Here is a 19307-nt window from a genome sequence, read left to right as displayed (position 1 = left end):
ATCATGTTATGTAAAGTAAATCGAAATTTCTCCACCTACAATTCATCTCATCTCATCTCATTAGCTGCACCGCTTATCCTCAGTAGGGTCGCAGGGGTGCTGGAGCCCATCCCAGCAATCATCAGGCAGTGGGCAGGGGACACCCTGAACTGGTTGCCAGCCAATCGCAGGGCACACAGGGACAGACAACTCGCTCGCCTATTCACACCTAGGGACAATTTGGACCGGCCAATCCACCTGAAATGCATGTCTTTGGAATGTGGGAGGAAACCGGAGTGCCCGGAGGAAACCCACACAAGCACGGTGAGAACATACAAACATACAAAGTCTGGTAGCTGGATTTGAACCCACACAGGAGGTTCCCAAGACCTTAGAACTGTGCCGCACACGCGCTAACCACAATTTTTTTTTTAAAAATGCCTCTTTATATATAATTAGTTCGTAGATTTTGCATGTAATCAGTGTCTGAAATAATGTCTGCCCGGACGCCCAGGCCATGCATCTTTTATGTCGGGCGTACAACTTACAAAACGTCTCTGCCCGGGTGGCCGACAACTTTTTCAAGAAAGGAGAAAAAAAATTGTTTCCATCCATCCATTATCTGCACCGCTTATCCTCAGCAGGGTCACAGGGGGGTGCTGGAGCCCATCCCATCTTTGGGCAGTGGGCACCCTGAACTGGTTGCCAGCCAGTCGCAGGGCACAAAGAGACAGAGAACTCCCTCGCTCAGTCACACCTAGGAACAATTTGGACCGGCCAATTTACCTGACACGCACTGGGAGAACATGCAAACACCGCACAGGAAGGCTGGTAGCTGGATTTGATCCCATGACCTCAGAACTGTGCCGCAGACGCGCTAACCGCTCCGCCTCCCTGTGGCCAGGATACAACTAAACACTATTCAAATTGGTGACTAGTTATAGACTATTTAGGCGATTTCTCATATTTAGCATATTGGTTTTATTATGTGGTCAATGATAATAAACACGAGAAACAGGCTCCGTCCCCCCTGGCCATTAGACTGTTAAATGGTCAATCTAACATATAGTTAACTTAAATCTAAACGGCTGCTAATCTGACTTTTTGCACTACTGGCAGTTTTTTTTTATAGCTTGCCACTCCTTGCACATTGCTCTCTGCACTATTGTAATTACAGCGTTATTGTTACAGTGTTAATGTTACTGTGTACCTGACTTGTTAACCTGACTGCCCATTTTGCACATCTGGTTAGCTACTCTTCTTGCACTATCGGCACTATGGTAAAATACTATACGTAGCCAAAATACAATACAACATTATTTATATCTGTACATTCAAGGAAACTGTGGAGGTCAGATGCATCGACATTTCGTTCTGTATACACATGTACTAGAATGACAATAAAGTAGATCTGAATCTGAATCTGAATCTGAAACATGGAAACAATGAAAAATATATTTTATTGAACATACTGCACATTCGTAATATAATACATTCAAATCAAGTCAACATTTTTTATCCCTGTAAACCAACAACATGCTCATTAGGTTCGTGCCTCGGCCGAGTCATACCTAAGACTTATAACATTGGTAAAATGGCGGCGCCCTCTGTTGGCTGCGGCTGCATCGGCTCGCTACAACGGGTCAGGTGTATCGACATTTCGTTCTTACAAAGAATGACAATACAAAGGAAATTATTATTATTATTATTAGCAGTAGAACAGTTAATAAAACAAATATGTGCATTCTGTGAAGTATTCTACATTCAGTGGTCAACTGCAGAGTCTTCAGATTCAGATTCAGATCTACTTTATTGTCATTCTAGTACACGTGTATACAGAACGAAATGTCGATACATCTGACCCGCACAGTTTCCTTGAATGTACAGATATAAGTAAAAGTTGTATTGTATTATGGCTACGTATAGTATTTTACCATAGTGCCGATAGTGCAAGAGGAGTAGCTAACCAGATGTGCAAAATGGGCAGTCAGTCAGGTTAACAGGTCAGGTAAACAGTAACATTAACTGCAGAGTCTGTAAGTAGTTCGAAATCAAACGAAAATAATTTAGCTGTATTTTAATAAATTAGCCCTGTAAATGAAAAAAATTAGTTTGTTTCAAGAAATAATATTAAGTTACTCATAAATGATGACAATTTTTGGAGTTGATTAAGAAGTGTTCTACATAGATATTCTGGGTTTATTTGATCCTTAAGTTGAAAAACAGAGTGAAATAATATTACTTCCAGGTTTTCCACGCCAGTTCTGCGATTTGGTTGTCATTAGTAGTTTCACACAATGGCTAACAGGACGGTTGGATGTCCAATTCATCTCTATCCACGTTGACAAATTAACAAGGCAATGCTGTGGGTTACTAAAAGTGTTTATATGATATATAAACAACTATATCTTGTGATAGTTCAAACAGATGTCAAGTTTACAAATTTTTTGTGAACTTATTGTCACTTGGTCTCAATGTGTTGTATGGTACTTTTGCAGTTTTCACCATCCAGAGAAGGGAAAGCTTCAATAACATGTCCCCCTGTGGTCAAGGCCCCTCTTTGGTGGTTTAGCTCGGTGTCATATCGATGATACTACACCAACTTTTTGACATTAAAAGAGGTAGATGTTATCGCGTACTATAGTTTTACGTAAACATAATCCATCTCCAGAACAACAACAACAAACTTGTTTAAAACCGGAGGTGGCAAACTTTTACCAAAACTGATGGCTAATGCAACCGTTGGAGCGGTTTATTAATCTTTGGCCGTAAACATACAATATTCAAAGGGAATATTTTTTAATTTCCAGTTCCTATCTGTTAAGTTTCACTTCAGCGTGTGTGTGATCACTATCCCGTGACTAGCGTGTAATAGTTTCTGCCACTGAATGTGGCAACAGGCTACTTCCTGTCCCGAAATGCCTTCAACACTTTAAGCTAGGACTCCACCAAGTGCGAGGAAGCGACAATAAGTGAGGTGCATGCAAACTCAAAAAAAGAATAGTTACATTTCAGACCAACTGATCCCTTTATTAATTCATTCAGTGCCAAAGACGGATTTTCACAGTTCAAGTCACATTTTTATCGATTCTGCAAATGGTTTTCTCTGTAACAAAACATGTCACATTATTCAATTTTTTGCAGCTACAAAGTTGTTTTTTGGTCCAATATGGCCCCTTTAACATTTTGGGCTGCCGACCCCTTGCCTTGGCATTCTCCACATAAAACACTCGTATCCTCTTTGACTAATTAACAAGTAAAACAACATGGCGACTGGTTTGCAAGGGTGCTGGTGTTCCTCCGATGATGTCACAACTCCGGATAAAAATCCATTATCTTGGAAAATAATGGGAATATACAGATGAAATATAAAACCATGTACTACTGGCTCACATTTGGCATGTTTAAGAATTTGGGATTTACTTTTAAATGTCCTCAGTAATCTTCAGGAAGCAATAAAATTGTCAGTGGACCAAAGACACAACATCACCAGTGGATCGTAGCCGGTCGCAAAGCACCAAAGCGACGCCCACCGCCGAGTCTGCGTTCTGTCCGTAGACCACCGGTAGAGCGAAAACTCTTTCCACTTCTTGTCTGAGCGCCTGATTACGGGCTAAGGCGCTACCGCTGGCTACCACCCTTGAGACCCCGGCCTCCTGCAGGCGCTCGGAAGGCATCATGGAGGCCAAGTTCTCCAGGATGCCGCGGAACAGCGCTCTGGTTACGTGACCAAGAGAGAGATTGTGGGTGGAGATGTTGGTCACCTGAGCCCGGACAAGGGGGTCGTGTCTCTCCCCCAGGATAGTGGGGATCACGGTGAGATCGCTGCTGTCCTGGTTCAGGGCGCAAGCGATCATCTTCTCGTATAAAGATTCCTCGCTCAGGTACACACCTGCATTATAGGGACATCTGGGCAATCAGGTTGTCCTATTTCAAAAACTCATTAGTATTGCCATTGCCTGATATGTGCATCATCACTATTAACTATGATTTCAACGAAAGCCATCCGAAACACAAAAAAGTACATACCTAGTTCTTTCATCCAGCCAGTGAGCATTTCCACAAAAGTGGCTAGCACGTTCCCGCCGTTGAGGGCCGCTGCGACCGCCAAATATGAAGAGCCAAAGTAAGGGAAGAAAGCCACTGAAGATTTTGGTTCAGGAGATTTAGGAGGTTTGAAGTCAGCCGGCATGGCAAAGGTCAACTGGGCCGAAGTGCTTATGTTAAGAACTAGGACGTCAAAGGAATAAAGCATAGCGTCATGATCGTGAAATCGGAATTCAAACAGTTATCTTGTTTTTTTGGACTATAAGGCGTACCCCAATGTGACCAGAAGTTTGAAAGTGTGCTCAATAACCAGAAACACTTTATATCCCGCAAAATATGCCAGATAAGATAGGAAATGCATACATTAATTTCAGTAATTGTGGGTAAGCTTCACCATTCAAGGTTTCATGGCAGCGGTCCCCAAACTACGGCCCGCCTCCACATTTGGTCAGGCCCCCTGAACAATACCAGAAAGCATTTTGATTTTATTTTTTTTTCATATATTTGTATTTGTATTTGATAATAAAGTTGGACTTCTGCAATAAAATTTTCCTTAATTATGAACTATTTTGATTATTAACTATTATTTAGTAACTATTTTATACGGCGCAACAAGGGTTGCTGACTAGTTAAAATGTTATATTTTAGGATTTTGGTGTTGTTTTGTAAAGCAGACAAAGTGAAGTACCAGTATATCACCACTAGATGACATAGTCTCACAGGTCAGAGAAGGGTGTTTGGGGCAAGTCACACGGGACCTCACGTGATTTAATGAAACTTGTTCAATAAATCACTCATAATGGCAACAAGTAAATGGTGTCGTGTGAGACTGACATTTACCATTTATTTTGCAGGTGAGATGTTTATACTGGTAACACACTTAATGTGAGGAGGATAATATGTGAAAATATGTTTGTAAAGGTTGTTTGTGATGTCTGTAAAGCTTACAAAAAGTGAAATAGTACGAGTGAGTCGTCAGTTAGCATAAGCATTGTGGCTTTCTGGAAAACAATAATTTTTTACATTTAGGCTCTCCTGCAATCATCACACTTTTTCTGTTACAAACTGACCCCGGCCCCTAATCAGAGAAGGGAAAAGTTATGTGGCCCTCACAGGAAAAAGTTTGGGGACTCCTGTTTTATGGTAATACCGTATTTAAGCAATGATTGTGCAATGATTAAACAGAAGGGTAAATATTTCTGACCTAAATTGCAAACCATTGTATGCAACGGGAATCAAATTTAAGCAGTGGCAGTGCTGACACATTACCACTAGATCATCAGTGGTACGAATTACACATAACAAGGCATTGGACCTAATCTCATTATCACACTGTAACACTCAAATTTAAGCACCTTATAATCCTGGGCACCTTATAGTCCGGAAAATACGGTATTGTAAAGATTCATTTAAGTTGTATGTGACGGTGCTGATTTAGATTCTAAAAAGTGCGTTTTCACCTGCATCTGTTTCTGCGGTCAAACAAGAATAGACAGCGCATTGGAAGTCTCCCAGGGCGGCCCCTACTGGCGTGCCCGCGGGGATGCCGTGCCAGTCGTAGCGGGTGCGGCCCGCTAACTCCCCCGAGGGGATGCAGCAAGGCAGCAGGTGCACAGGGAAACCAACACTGTTCAAACTGATATGAATAGAATAGAATAGAATAGAATAGAATAGAATAGAATAGAATAGAATAGAATAGAATAGAATAGAATAGAATAGGTCTGTATTGTTATTGATAACAACGTGAACATCGTTTGCAACAAGATTAGACTTTGCACTCTGGAATAAACACGTCACAATTTAGGGTATACTTATAAGTCCAGTAATTAGGTCAGTTCGACCCAAGTTTTAGGATTATTTTACACAAAAAACTAGAAAAAAATTGTCTTTTTTTTTTTTTTTTTTTTTTTTAAAAGAATGAATACAAATTAAAGTTAAGTGATATAGACCAGTGGATTTCCTTAGGAATATACACCTATTAAATACCCATTCAGGAATAGAACCCCAAACCTGATCAAATACTTTTTTGAAGATATTGGAAAAATAATAACCAATACTTACTATATCTAATGTATTAAACGTGGTGGCTTGATGAATAATACGGATAGAGAAAGATAGAGAGCGAGGGGGGTAAAAGAAGCGATAGAACAAACAATAAAGCGAAATATTGATAAAACGATAGAACAAACAATAGTACAACAGAACCAACAATAGACAATAAACAATAAAACAAACAATAGAACAATAAAATGAACAATATAAGAACAATATAACCGTAGAACGATACGACAAACGATAAAACTTACGATAGAACAAACGATAAAACGAACAATAGAACAAACAAAACAATAAGACAATAGATAAAACAAAAAAACTGTAGAATAACAATAGAACAATAAAACGAGAGTAAAATGATTTAGCAATAGAACGAATAATAGAAAAGACAATAGAATGAAAGAATGAACGAAAGAATTATAGAACAATCGATAGAAAGATAGACAAACGGTAGAATGAACGATGGAACAAGCGGTAGAACGACCAATAGAGCAATAGAACGATAAAATGAACAATAAAACAATCAATGACATAGTAGAACAAACGGTAGAACAATAGAACAAACAATAGAATGATAAAACAAACAATAGACGATATAACAATAGACCAAACAAAAGAACGATAGAACGACAGAAAGATAGAAAGATTGAACAAAGAACGGACAATAGAACAAACAGTAGAACAAACAATAGAACGATAGAACTATCGACAGACTGGTAAATGGTCTGCATTTATACAGGGAGTGCAGAATTATTAGGCAAATGAGTATTTTGACCACATCATCCTCTTTATGCATGTTGTTTTACTCCAAGCTGTATAGGCTCGAAAGCCTACTACCAATTAAGCATATCAGGTGATGTGCATCTCTGTAATGAGAAGGGGTGTGGTCTAATGACATCAACACCCTATATCAGGTGTGCATAATTATTAGGCAACTTCCTTTCCTTTGGCAAAATGGGTCAGAAGAGGGACTTGACAGGCTCTGAAAAGTCAAAAATAGTGAGATATCTTGCAGAGGGATGCAGCACTCTTAAAATTGCCAAGCTTCTGAAGCGTGATCATCGAACAATCAAGCGTTACATTCAAAATAGTCAACAGGGTCGCAAGAAGCGTGTAGAAAAACCAAGGCGCAAAATAACTGCCCGTGAACTGAGAAAAGTCAAGCGTACAGCTGCCAAGATGCCACTTGCCACCAGTTTTGCCATATTTCAGAGCTGCAACATCACTGGAGTGCCCAAAAGCACAAGGTGTGCAATACTCAGAGACATGGCCAAGGTAAGAAAGGCTGAAAAACGACCACCACTGAACAAGACACACAAGCTGAAACGTCAAGACTGGGCCAAGAAAAATCTCAAGACGGATTTTTCTAAGGTTTTATGGACTGATGAAATGAGAGTGAGTCTTGATGGGCCAGATGGATGGGCCCGTGGCTGGATCGGTAAAGGGCAGAGAGCTCCAGTCCGCCTCAGACGCCAGCAAGGTGGAGGTGGGGTACTGGTATGGGCTGGTATCATCAAAGATGAGCTTGTGGGGCCTTTTCGGGTTGAGGATGGACTCAAGCTCAACTCCCAGTCCTACTGCCAGTTTCTGGAAGACACCTTCTTCAAGCAGTGGTACAGGAAGAAGTCCGCATCCTTCAAGAAAAACATGATTTTCATGCAGGACAACGCTCCATCACACGCATCCAAGTATTCCACAGCGTGGCTGGCAAGAAAGGGTCTAAAAGAAGAAAAACTAATGACATGGCCTCCTTGTTCACCTGATCTGAACCCCATAGAGAACCTGTGGTCCCTCATCAAATGTGAGATTTACAAGGAGGGAAAACAGTACACCTCTCTGAACAGTGTCTGGGAGGCTGTGGTTGCTGCTGCACGCAATGTTGATCGTGAACAGATCAAAGCACTGACAGAATCCATGGATGGCAGGCTTTTGAGTGTCCTTGCAAAGAAAGGTGGCTATATTGGTCACTGATTTGTTTTTGTTTTGTTTTTGAATGTCAGAAATGTATATTTGTGAATGTTGAGCTGTTATATTGGTTTCCCTGATGAAAATAAATAATTGAAATGGGTATACATTTGTTTTTTGTTAAGTTGCCTAATAATTATGCACAGTAATAGTCACCTGCACACACAGATATCCTCCTAAAATAGCTAAAACTAAAAAAGCCCCACTCCAACTTCCAAAATATTCAGCTTTGATATTAATGAGACTTTTGGGTTCATTAAGAACATGGATGTTGTTCAATAATAAAATTAATCCTCAAAAATACAACTTGCCTAATAATTCTGCACTCCCTGTATAGCGCTTTTCAAGTCAAAGAAGACCTCCCAAAGCGCTTTACAACGTGCTTTACACTTACCCATTCACACACACACACACACACACACACACACACACACACACACACACACACACACACACACACACACACACACACACACACGCAAGGCTGCCGACCTGCTTATTAGGATTCAGTGTCTTGCCCAAGGACACTTCGACATATAACACGGAGGAGCCGGGAATCGAACCTGCGATCTCTTGATCCCAAGACGAGCGCTCTACCTCCTGGGCTAATACAGATAGAATGAACTAGAACTAGCAATATAAACATAGAAGAAACAATAGACCAGTGATAAAAAGGTAGACAGCTAAAATAAACAATAGAACAGACAGAATGAATGATAGAACCTTTTGCCCCTCTTTTAGAGAGCTTAATATTTGCATGCATGGTCACCTTGAGCAGATAAATCCCTCGTAAAAACAATTCCATACATCTCTACGTTCCACTGGCTGGAAGACGTGTTGAAGAAACCCCAGCTGGCTGCATTCTGAGGTGTCATGAGACATCGGTCTAGCCCACACAGCATGGACACCACATAGTCCTGGATGGTGCCGGCCACCTTGAAGTCCTTTAGGAACTCGGGCCTGCAAAAAAAAAAGCATGCTCGTATTCCCACTCGTTCGTTTGTACAGTAATGCCTTGTTTTATGCCGGGGTTACGATCTAAAAAGGTCCCGCAAAAGTCAAAAAATGCGAAGATTTATTTAATAAATACTCTATGAAATACTCACACTAAACCAAAGAACAAACCCAATTTACAAGCTCAAGCAGTTGTTGAAAACATAAAAGTAATGTATTTATGCATATTAAAGCCCGACTCAGCTTGAGCCGAACCAAGTAACTTCATTTTCAGGACGGAGCCTGAAGCAAACCTAAAATTTCACATTTTATTTGTGATATTCGGGAGGAGGAGAAGTGATTTAAGGTAACAAATTAGAGCCTGTTTTAAGTTACAAAACTACATTAAAAAAAGACTGTATAAAAATTCCCATCTTTTCACTATCTGTATCTGCGGAGGTTACTATATTCAACAATTTTCCATCATTGACAAATAAAAAGTTCTTTGACGGGTTGAAAATTGGCCGTAAACCACAGCAGCAGTAGAGAATTTGAAACTTGTTTACTCTCTGTCGCCATCTTCTGGCTTGTGTCAATTACCGCCTCAGCCAGCTGATTCATGATGCACCTGCAAGTACGAGCATTGCCTAGATGCGCTCAAATAAACCCCCTTTTTTTTTATCTTTCTTTGTGTTTGGGTTGGCGTTTAAACTCTACGCAATCCTTTTCTCACAATTTTCATGCTATTCTGACAAAAAGGAAAAAAAACTGCAGGGAAGAGCAGCATGTCACTCTCCAGCACTCTCCTACTTCACAGGACAATGCCATACAAACAAATGCCGTCTGCCGTTAATCAAGAGTGGAATAAAAAAAAGCAAAGGCGAAGAGACGCCACTTGGAAGCAGTGTCGGTGTCATTTTTAAGCAGACTCGTTCAGAAACATGGCAACCATTTTGTGCATTTAACCCAAAATTCAAGCATTTTTCAATCCTTGAAAACACAACATTCAAATTCAAGAATGTTTAAAGATTTCAAGCACCCGTACGAAACACTGAACACTACGTTATTGACGCACAGGCAGACACAGGCAGAAAACAGGCTGTTTTTAACCAATCATGAAATCTGCAGAGAATTGAAACTGCCAAAAGTAAAACAGCGATACAGCAGGGGACTAATGTATTGGTGCGCGTATGGCTAACCTGTACTTGTTGTACCAAAGGATGGTCGCGCAGCCGAATCCTGTTGCTACGCTAAGGTGCGAGTCTGGTCCTGGGAGGGAGGACAGGAAGCTGTCATCGCAGCGGCCATCTTGCCAAGTGATCAGTTGACTGAAGCTGCCTTTGGACCAATCACAACCTTCAAGCAACAAAATGTTCATACTTTAGCATCCATCCCAAGATCCAGTAGTAACTTTTTATACAAGCACCGCTAAACACCAGTTTGGTGTACGAATTTTTTTCAAACAAACCAAGTTCATGAGCAGTCCCAGAGCTACACCTAGAGACCCCTCAAGACCACTCGTGACTACTTAAAGTCAGCATCAGCTTGTCCAGTTGGCACATGCAAACTACTACAGGCACATTGTGTGTAGGTTGATTTAAAGTTACAGTATCTTGAATTTTATACGTACAATAAGTGCTTATGAATCAACATTCTCTTGATCTCGTACCTCTCTACCTCCAACAATTGCTACCCTTATTAATGACTGCAAATCCTCCTTATTAATTGATAATAAACCTTTCAAACACAGCGCGGCACCTATTTATTCACAGCAGGACATACTTTGTAGAATACCTTGACAATATTAGTAATCAATGATGACGTAGTCATCTTCTACGGGTGAGACAGAGGCTCTGGATTAGAGCCGAAATGGGCAAGACAAGATCGGTCTTATTTTTACTCATGTAAAATTGTTATTCGGCATAAACAATGTGAAACGATCGAAAAATGTAAAAAATACAGGATATTTAGCTTATTATTGTCGGTTTTATGTTTAATTACCATTTGAATGTGTTTTAGTGATCACAAAGATGTGCTTTATGTGTTTACTTGGATGTTTTTGGGAGGTCGGGAACGGATCAGTCAGTTTTTAATGATTTCAAATCAGGAAAATTCGCTCAATACACGAGCAATTGGAGATCCAAGCAAAATCCTGGAACAAATGAAACAAGAGGTACGACAGTATTGTGGTTTTCACTGTTGTGTTTATTCAAAACACAGGTATCAAACAGGCATGAAAAAACACATCCCTGCCACTTGTGATTGGTATGATAAGGACAGAACTACAAAATTGTGAAAATAGAATTCGACCTGTACAAACATATTGCACACAGTACTAGATTTTTGGGGGATGTTGGATTTTGGGCTAAATCTAGTCCAGTCTGTTATAGACATAATTCAGTTCAGTGTTTTTCCAGTTTATTCTAATACCTTCATGCATTCCAAGTTGCCAACCATAGAAAAGGTTTTATAATTTGATTTTTGCATCTTGTTAAAATGTAGTGAGGTATATCCAACCGAGCCACCATAAATATTGTAAATCTGCACTATAAATCGCACCGGATTATAAGGCACACCCCCCAAAAATAGTATTTTGTAATATATTTTTCATATATAAGGCGCACTGGACTATAAGGCGCATGGAATTAAAATTACAGTAAGATACCATTGCATAAAATGAAAAACTTAAACTTAAAATTTACTTCATAGAACATAAATCTACATAATGGCATCTACCACTAAAAATAGTTTTGGCAACAATTAACATGTTAACCACAAAAAGGCACTCAAAGACCACTCTATATGTTTCTCAAAGGCAGAACAGTTACCATATGGAGTATAATTTAACAACAATTAAAAAAAAGAATTGTACAAAAGAGTGTTGTACAAAATGGTACCCTAAACAAAAGCATCAAATTACGTTTCATATTTACGAACAATTATTATCGAGAGAAAAAAAAACAGCGCTTGTAAGTTCAAAGTTCTGTGCTTATATTTTGTTTCCTTTAGCAACACAAAATGAACATGTTGTCCAGAGGGTGCTCAAAGGCTACTCTATATTATTCTCAATGTCATGATTACCGATGTGAATCACCTGTGCCCGCTCTTTTGGCGACAATTGCTGCGGGCTCTGATTGGCTTCCTGTCCCTATTTAGAACCCAGTCCTGTCACTCTCCTGTTGTCAGTCCGTCTGCGAACCTGTGTTGACAAAAGCCAAGCCTTTATTGAGCCTGACTCCCGCCTGTCCCGTTTTTTGCTCTCGTTTGTCTCCGGCTACGACCTGTTTTGATCCCGACCACGTCTGCTCTCCCGTTCCGGCTTACGACCCATTTTTTAATCTAAGTCTACTCTCACTTCCTGGCTTACGACTCGTTTCCGACCCTGACGTTTTTGCTCTCCCAGTCCCAGCCACCGACCTGTTTTTCCGTCCCTGACACCGCCATCGCTCGCTACGGAAGATCCTCTTCCGCGTTCAGATCCTCTTCCGCGTTCAGATCACAACCCGAATACGAGAGCGACTTTCTTCCCGCGTCCAGCGAACACCGGATCGTGGGCGCAGCCCTTTTTCTTTCTTTCCATAAAACTTGTGGTAAACGTTACGCAATTGGGTCCTGATTCCATTCTGGTCGTGACACTCAAAGGCAGAACGGTTACTGTATAGAGTATTTCTAAATTGCAACAATGCATTTTATCCACAGTATTTTCTGGTATATAAGGCGCACTGGATTATAAGGCGCACTTTCAAATTTCTCAGCGGGGTTTTTAAATGCGTCTTACAGTCCGGAAAATACGGTACACTTCAGTAGCCTTAATTGAAAATAAACATTTGTTCTAATCAAAGTTTCTCCAAAACAATACATTATTTGTGGTGGCCATAGCTAAAGAGATAGAAGTTTTAGTAACTAACCTTGGTGTATTTCAATTTTTTATTCCTCTATTCTGTATACTATGTTTTAATTCAATGATTATCTTTTTTGAGACAGAAAAAAACATACTTATAATGACCAAATAAAATACCATTTTAACACATTTTTACAATATAACTGGAGTTTGTTTTATCTTGTAAAAAGGAAAATAATGCGCAAATTAGAATTGGACAACATCCTCTGGCACACCAAGTGAGGCACATACAGTATCTGATGAAAAACACTCAAGTAATCGAAAAACAAAAATCTTAAATTTGGTTGTGTTTAGACCATCCATTGTGGACCAAATGTAGTTCCAAAATAATATTTTTGTTGACCCTGTCAAACGTGCTCCAGTTTTAGGAATAAGAAAACCTTTTAATTGTCTTTTCAACAGTTTTTGCTGAGTGGGTTTAGTTTGGAGATTAAACAAAAATGAAAACGGGTTTTGTTTTCAGTTTGATGGGTGAAACTGGTTTGAATTTGCCATGTGATCAGCTTAATCTTTAACTCGTCTGCATGCCCAAAGATCAATTATTGAACGAGTTTGGCCGCATTTCCATTAAGTCAAATGTTATCTTAGTCTAACTATCTTTTTGGAACTACTTAATGTTTTTCCAGTTTGTGAGGCCTGATTATTATGCATTTGTAGGCATTTTCTGACATTTAGTTACAAGATGTAATGGTTCACAGGTATGCATTGGTTTGCATGGTTTTTCAAACTTTTGCTAAAATGTGCTACCACTGAAAGTGAGCGGATTATCCAAATGTCAAGGTTATCGATAATCGGCAAGAACCTGGATCGGATCTATACTATTGTTTAACTATCTCTATAATATTGGAATATTATACATACATTATAAGTTTCAAATTTGATCCAATTGTGTTTTCACTTTAGTGCCAACTTCTGACTATCTTTTCAATTTTTTTTGCAATGGAAGGTATTTTAGTTGTCTTGTGGACATTGAGTATTTGTATTTTTGTTACATAGCTGTTTTTGGGGGGGTCAGCGTATTGACTTTTGTTCCAGAATCCGTTTTTAGTAGAGGGACTGTATTTTAACTTTACAGTGTTACATGTTTGTTTTATATTATATTGTTTACACTATAGCACTTTCTGACCTAATATTTGAAGAATTGTGTAATGTAAGATACTATATTTGTCATGTTGACATTATTATAATTGTACCTTAATGCTAATTTTTGGTTTAAGCCTCTTGACTTTTGTTCTGAAACAGCTGTCATAGAAATATATATACATATATATGTATGGCAGCACGGCGGCGCAGTGGTTAGGGCGTGTGCGGCACAGTTCTGAGGTCATGAGATTGAAACCTTCCTGTGTGGAGTTTGCATGTTCTCCCAGTGCTTGCGTGGGTTTCCTCCGGGCACTCCGGTTTCCTCCCATATTCCAAAAACATGCATGTCTGGTCAATTGGCCGGTCCAAATTGTCCCTAGGTGTGAATGAGCGAGTGAGTTGTCTGTCACTGTGTGCCCTGCGACTGGCTGGCAACCAGTTCAGGGTGTCCCCTGCCCACTGCCCGAACATAGCTGGGATGGGTTCCAGCACCCCCGCGACCCTAGTGAGGATAAGCGGTGCATATAATGGATGGATGGATTGATGGATATATATATATATATATATATATATATATATATATATATATATATATTGTACTGTTAAACTTAGCAGAATAATTATTTAATAAAACTTGCCCAAGACACAACACAGGAAATAGTGCCTCTATGACCCCAGTAGTTAGTGCCCCTTTCACCCTAGTAGTTAAGGGATCCAACCCACCAACCAACTGACCAACCCAAAACATTTTAGTGCCTAAAGTCTTTGTTCTGTGTTTATCGTGATTATAAACTAATGCAAGGGGGGGTCAATTAGTCAATCATCAAGACATTTCCAAGCAAAGAGAACCGTTATCAGATCAGTATCCGATCGATACTACCCTGCATTTACCTAGATCTGATCAATACCTAATTTCCTAGTATCGCCCACTTGCTGTTACCAAATTTGTAACATAATAGTTTCCCAGAAAATGTTTTAGTATTAGAATGAGAAAACAATTCAAGGACATTAAAAATCAACTATGCGACTAAAACGATCGAAAACATTTTTATGACTAAAAATGTCAAATAATTGGCTCAGGAAGCGCTCGTCTTGGGATCAAGAGGTCGCAGGTTCGATTCACAGCTCCTCCGTGTTATATGTCGAAGTGTCCTTGGGCAAGACACCTCAATGCCCCCGATAGTTGACGCTGCTAACGGTTAGTTAGTGTGTAAAAGGGAAAAGTGTGAAGCACATTGTAAAGCGCTTTGGGAGGTCTTCATCGACTTGAAAAGCACTATAAAAATGCAGACCATTTACATTAATAAGCTAAAGTCCACCATCTAATTACAAGAACACTATGGGTCTAGATGATATAGGAAAAGGCATTTGAATTCATATCACCCTCACACTATTTTTACTCACAGTATTAAGTTGTACAACTTTGTTTTCGCGAAACTCTTTCCCATAATGCTTTATTTCATCAGGAAAGGGAGTAAAAATAGACTAGGTCAAATCGAATGCTTTTTCCATTGTTTTCTACAATCCTAATGGCCTAATGGACTAGTGGTTAGGTTTTGGCGCTCTCACCATCGCAATCTGGGTTAGATTTCAGTTGCATTCAATGCTGAGCAAACTAAATCAGCAATGTGTGTTGATTGCTCAATTAAAGTAATATACTACAGTAAGACCTTGTTATAACGCATACCCAAACTTTTGGGGGGTAAAGAAAATGTCGGTATTCACGGATAAATACGGTTCAAGCAAAAAATAAGCCTTTTTTTTCTATCGGATGGTGCCAAAATATCCACGGCTAGATACCGGTTTGTGGAATGGTGGGTAATTTTGACCCGAGGACAACACGAGGGTTAAACAAGCAATGTTGTTGTTTTTTAAACTCATTCAGCATAACGTGTAAATATGTTTTCAGAAAAATTGCCTCTGAGTGCCAAAACGAAAAAAAAAAAAGACTTTTCAGTGTGAATGGGTAAGTGTGAAGCACATTGTAAAGCGCTTTGGGGGGTCTTCAGTGACTTGAAAAGCGCTGTATAAATGCAGATCATTTACCATTTGATGTTTTTTTAATTATTTAATAAACGTTTCTAAAGGCTTTGGCGCTGATGATTAGCATCTGGGAATGGTTTCAGTGTGATAAATCACCACTAGATGGCAGGAATGGCGTTGATCAGATCATTGTCCACACATTGAGGAGCCCCCACTTGTTTGTGTTACTTTGCTTCCTCTATACAGCGATTGAGAGTATGTGGGCTGCCCCTGAAGGGCTAAAATCTTGTGATCATGTCACTGTAACCATTGGCCGCTGAAAAATGATTGCAAAGTTCATGCATCTTTCATGCATAAGATCTGTATGTGCCCTTGTGTTTATGGAAAGTATTGTTTAGATTTTGTAGGTATCACAAGTGCAAAAAAACGAAAACAAATAAACACTGGAGTGAACGTTCTGTTTGAAATGCTGCACCCTTCAACAAAAAGGTGTTTTCTCAGAGGTTTTCTTGAAAACAAGTATAAAGAGACTTTTTACTAAACAATGGTAACTGTTCGAAACATATGTAAGTTGTACCATGACTATAAAGCTATAACTCCAATTTCAGTAGGCCTTCAAAAATGCTTCAAAATGGCTAGAATTGCATACCTGTCAACCTGTACGTTTTTGCCATACAAAGTACGTTTATTATGCATTTTAAGACGTGTACGATGTACAAGAAAATCTGTATGGAAAAACGCAAATTTGTCAATTATGGGTACCATCCAGTATACACAGACTATCACCAAATGGCAAATCAATCAAGTCAGACGAGTTCCATTTGTGTAGTGAAAGAAAGTCCGTCTCTTTTTTGGAGACCGGCTTTTTCGGCTCAACTCATTAATGAAAGCCGGCTCTCAAACGGCTCACTTGCTTTGATGCATTATATTACGAATGATTATGTTGTATAAAGAATTTAAGAAAAACAGTAAGTATAAAAGGAGAAAATGAAAAAAAAGACAGGTTTGTGGTTATCCCTTTAATCAGTATATTATCAACAATAATTTCATGCAGAAAATGAATTCATGATTTGAATAAGAAAGTGTATTATGATATAACGAAACACATGTACAATATAACTTGTTAAACTACATAAATAAACACGTTTGAAAAAAAATATGGTGTAAGATTTTTTTTTTATATTGTAAGGGAAAATACGACAGTTTGCAAGGGCATGGAGCCCTGGAGCTTGACAGGTATGAATTCAACATAAAGATCTGCCATTAAATGAGCTAATATTCTGCAGACAGCTTGTGTTTCGCTTTTTAACGTCAAAGGGTCGGCATGCATGGAAGACATCTAGAAATATGGTACAAAGGGGAAAATGATTACCACTTCCTGCATTCCAAAACAAAACGCCATGCATCTGCCCAGATACCCCGATGCTGCCCACATGTTGCAGTTTCTCTCTGGGTAGCAGCCCGACACACCGCTCCAGAGTGTCCAAGATCCGGGTGGGATCCTGCTCCTTGGCCTGAATATCGAATATCACAATTAAGCATATGTTTTTGGTTTCGCCAGCGGATTCATATCATGCACTCGCCTTTATTCCTTCAACATCGGCTATGTCGGAGGCAGTAGGCAAACTTTGGCTTGCAACAACGCTCCTTGATTGACTTTCTAATAAAATGGCTTTAATGGATGTGGTGCCCACGTCTAACCCCAGAATGAACGTCGACATGACAGCTACTTAACCAAACTTTGCCAGCTCCTGGTCTAATGATGTGTCGTTCGCGAACGAAACGATTATATGAGCTGGCTCTTGGACGTGAACAGCCGTGAAGAGAAACTCTCTTTCTCTTTCTTTCTTTCTTTCTTTCTTTCTTTCTTTCTTTCTTTCTTTCTCTCTTTCTTTCTTTCTTTCTTTATTTCTCTCTTTCTTTCTTTCTTTCTCTCTCTCTCTCTTTCTTTCTTTCTCTCTCTCTTTATTTCTTTCTCTCTTTCTTTCTTTCTTTCTCTCTCTTTCTCTATCTGTCTCAATTTCTCCTTTTCTCTATTTATCTTTCTCTCTTTCTCTCTATATAATTCTATATTTTCTTGTTCTAGTCAAGTCATGTTTATTTGTACAGCCCTTGATCACAAGGAGTCTCAAATGGGCTGCACAGACCACAGATTATTGCAAACCACCAACTATTATTTAACATCCCCTGATCTAAAACATCATGTTCGCTCCCCCTTTGTTTCTCTCTTCATTCTCCTGTCTTTCTCTCGTTCTTTTTTGTTTCTTTGTTCCATTCTTTCTTTCTTTCTTTCTTTCTTTCTTTCTTTCTTTCTTTCTTAGCTTCATTGTTTGTTTGTTTGTTTGTTTCTTTCTGTCTTTCTTTCTTTCTCTGTCTCTATCCATCTCTCTTTCTCTAATTTTCTCTCTTTCTCTCTCAAGCTTCTCCCTCTTTCAGTCACTATCTTCTATCTTACATATTTTTCTCTCTTTCTTTATATTTGAATCTCCTTCTCTCTCGTTCTTTTTTATATTCTGTATAACTCTTTCTCTTTCTCACTTTCTGTCTCTCTCATTCTCTCTTTATCTGCCCCTTTATCTTCCTATATTTATATTTTCCTTTCTCTATTTTAATATTTTTCTCTCTCTCACTTTCCTTTTCTGTATCCAACGGCACTCGTTTTTTTTCAATTTTAAATTAAAACGAATAAAGGCTATTATACTATCGTTGAATAATACAAAATAAAACAAAAACAACCGTTTGGGAGCCGAAAGAACCGGCTCTTTTTAGTAATCCGAGCTGAAAGAGCCGGTTCACTGAAAATATCTCTACTACGGTTAACTTACTCTTCTTCTTTGATGCTTGACAAACCTACAAGGCATTACTGCACTCCTCTGGATGTACTCACTCACTGAAGTCACTGTTGTAGTACTGTACTTTAGCTGTACTTTGTTGTTGATCAGTTTCACATTTTCAATTATTCTTCCCACAGTAAAGAAAAATCCTACATTCCACCTTGGGATGAATTTAAGCTTTCCTGTGACTGGAGTCTGGAGTTGTGGATAGTCATGAGAATTTCGCCTCTTTTGGCTCCTAAAGGGTTCTTTAGAGATTTCTTGTTTGTACTGATAGGTTACAACTAACAATGGAAAAAAACACCAAATATATTTGTTTTAAAAATTGATTATGCTACTATATTACAAAAACATGTATTGTTTCAATATACAGTGGACTTAATATTTATACTAAGCAAAATAACATAGAAAACACGCCACTCATATTGACCTGTCACAATTGACTTCAGAGGAAGAGAGAAAAAGAGAGAGAGAGAGAGAGAGAGAGAGAGAGAGAGAGAGAGAGAAGGAGAGAGAGAGAGAGTAAG

At 39.1% G+C, this 19307-nt stretch overlaps 1 protein-coding gene across 1 annotated transcript; it reads right to left on the bottom strand.

Moving 5' to 3' along the window:
• Positions 1 to 2988: 2988 nt before the first annotated feature.
• shpk (sedoheptulokinase) lies at positions 2989 to 17701 on the bottom strand. The gene is made up of 7 exons (XM_088321562.1): positions 17530 to 17701; positions 17319 to 17460; positions 10179 to 10335; positions 8854 to 9006; positions 5487 to 5662; positions 4009 to 4209; positions 2989 to 3871 (listed from the first exon to the last, which is right to left on the bottom strand). Exons 1-7 carry the CDS (start codon positions 17665 to 17667, stop codon positions 3444 to 3446), a joined length of 1395 nt encoding a protein of 464 aa, XP_088177688.1. The 5' UTR covers positions 17668 to 17701; the 3' UTR covers positions 2989 to 3443.
• Positions 17702 to 19307: the final 1606 nt, after the last annotated feature.

Source organism: Urocampus carinirostris, chromosome 17, assembly GCF_059441175.1.
Source record: "Urocampus carinirostris isolate Australia breed hairy pipefish chromosome 17, RoL_Ucar_1.0, whole genome shotgun sequence".
In the NCBI taxonomy this organism is placed as follows: Eukaryota; Metazoa; Chordata; class Actinopteri; order Syngnathiformes; family Syngnathidae; genus Urocampus; species Urocampus carinirostris.
Note: the sequence above shows the minus strand (reverse complement) of the source record. Positions and strands in the feature narration are given on the sequence as shown.

Excerpts from the sequence above, each read along its gene's own strand:
- shpk (XM_088321562.1), bottom strand. The coding sequence starts at position 17,667 with ATGTCGACGTTCATTCTGGGGTTAGACGTGGGCACCACATCCATTAAA. Across the intron at positions 17,461-17,529 it reads CCGATGTTGAAGGAATAAAG|GCCAAGGAGCAGGATCCCAC; the intron begins GCGAGTGCATGA and ends TTCGATATTCAG. Across the intron at positions 3,872-4,008 it reads TGGCTGGATGAAAGAACTAG|GTGTGTACCTGAGCGAGGAA; the intron begins GTATGTACTTTT and ends CCTATAATGCAG.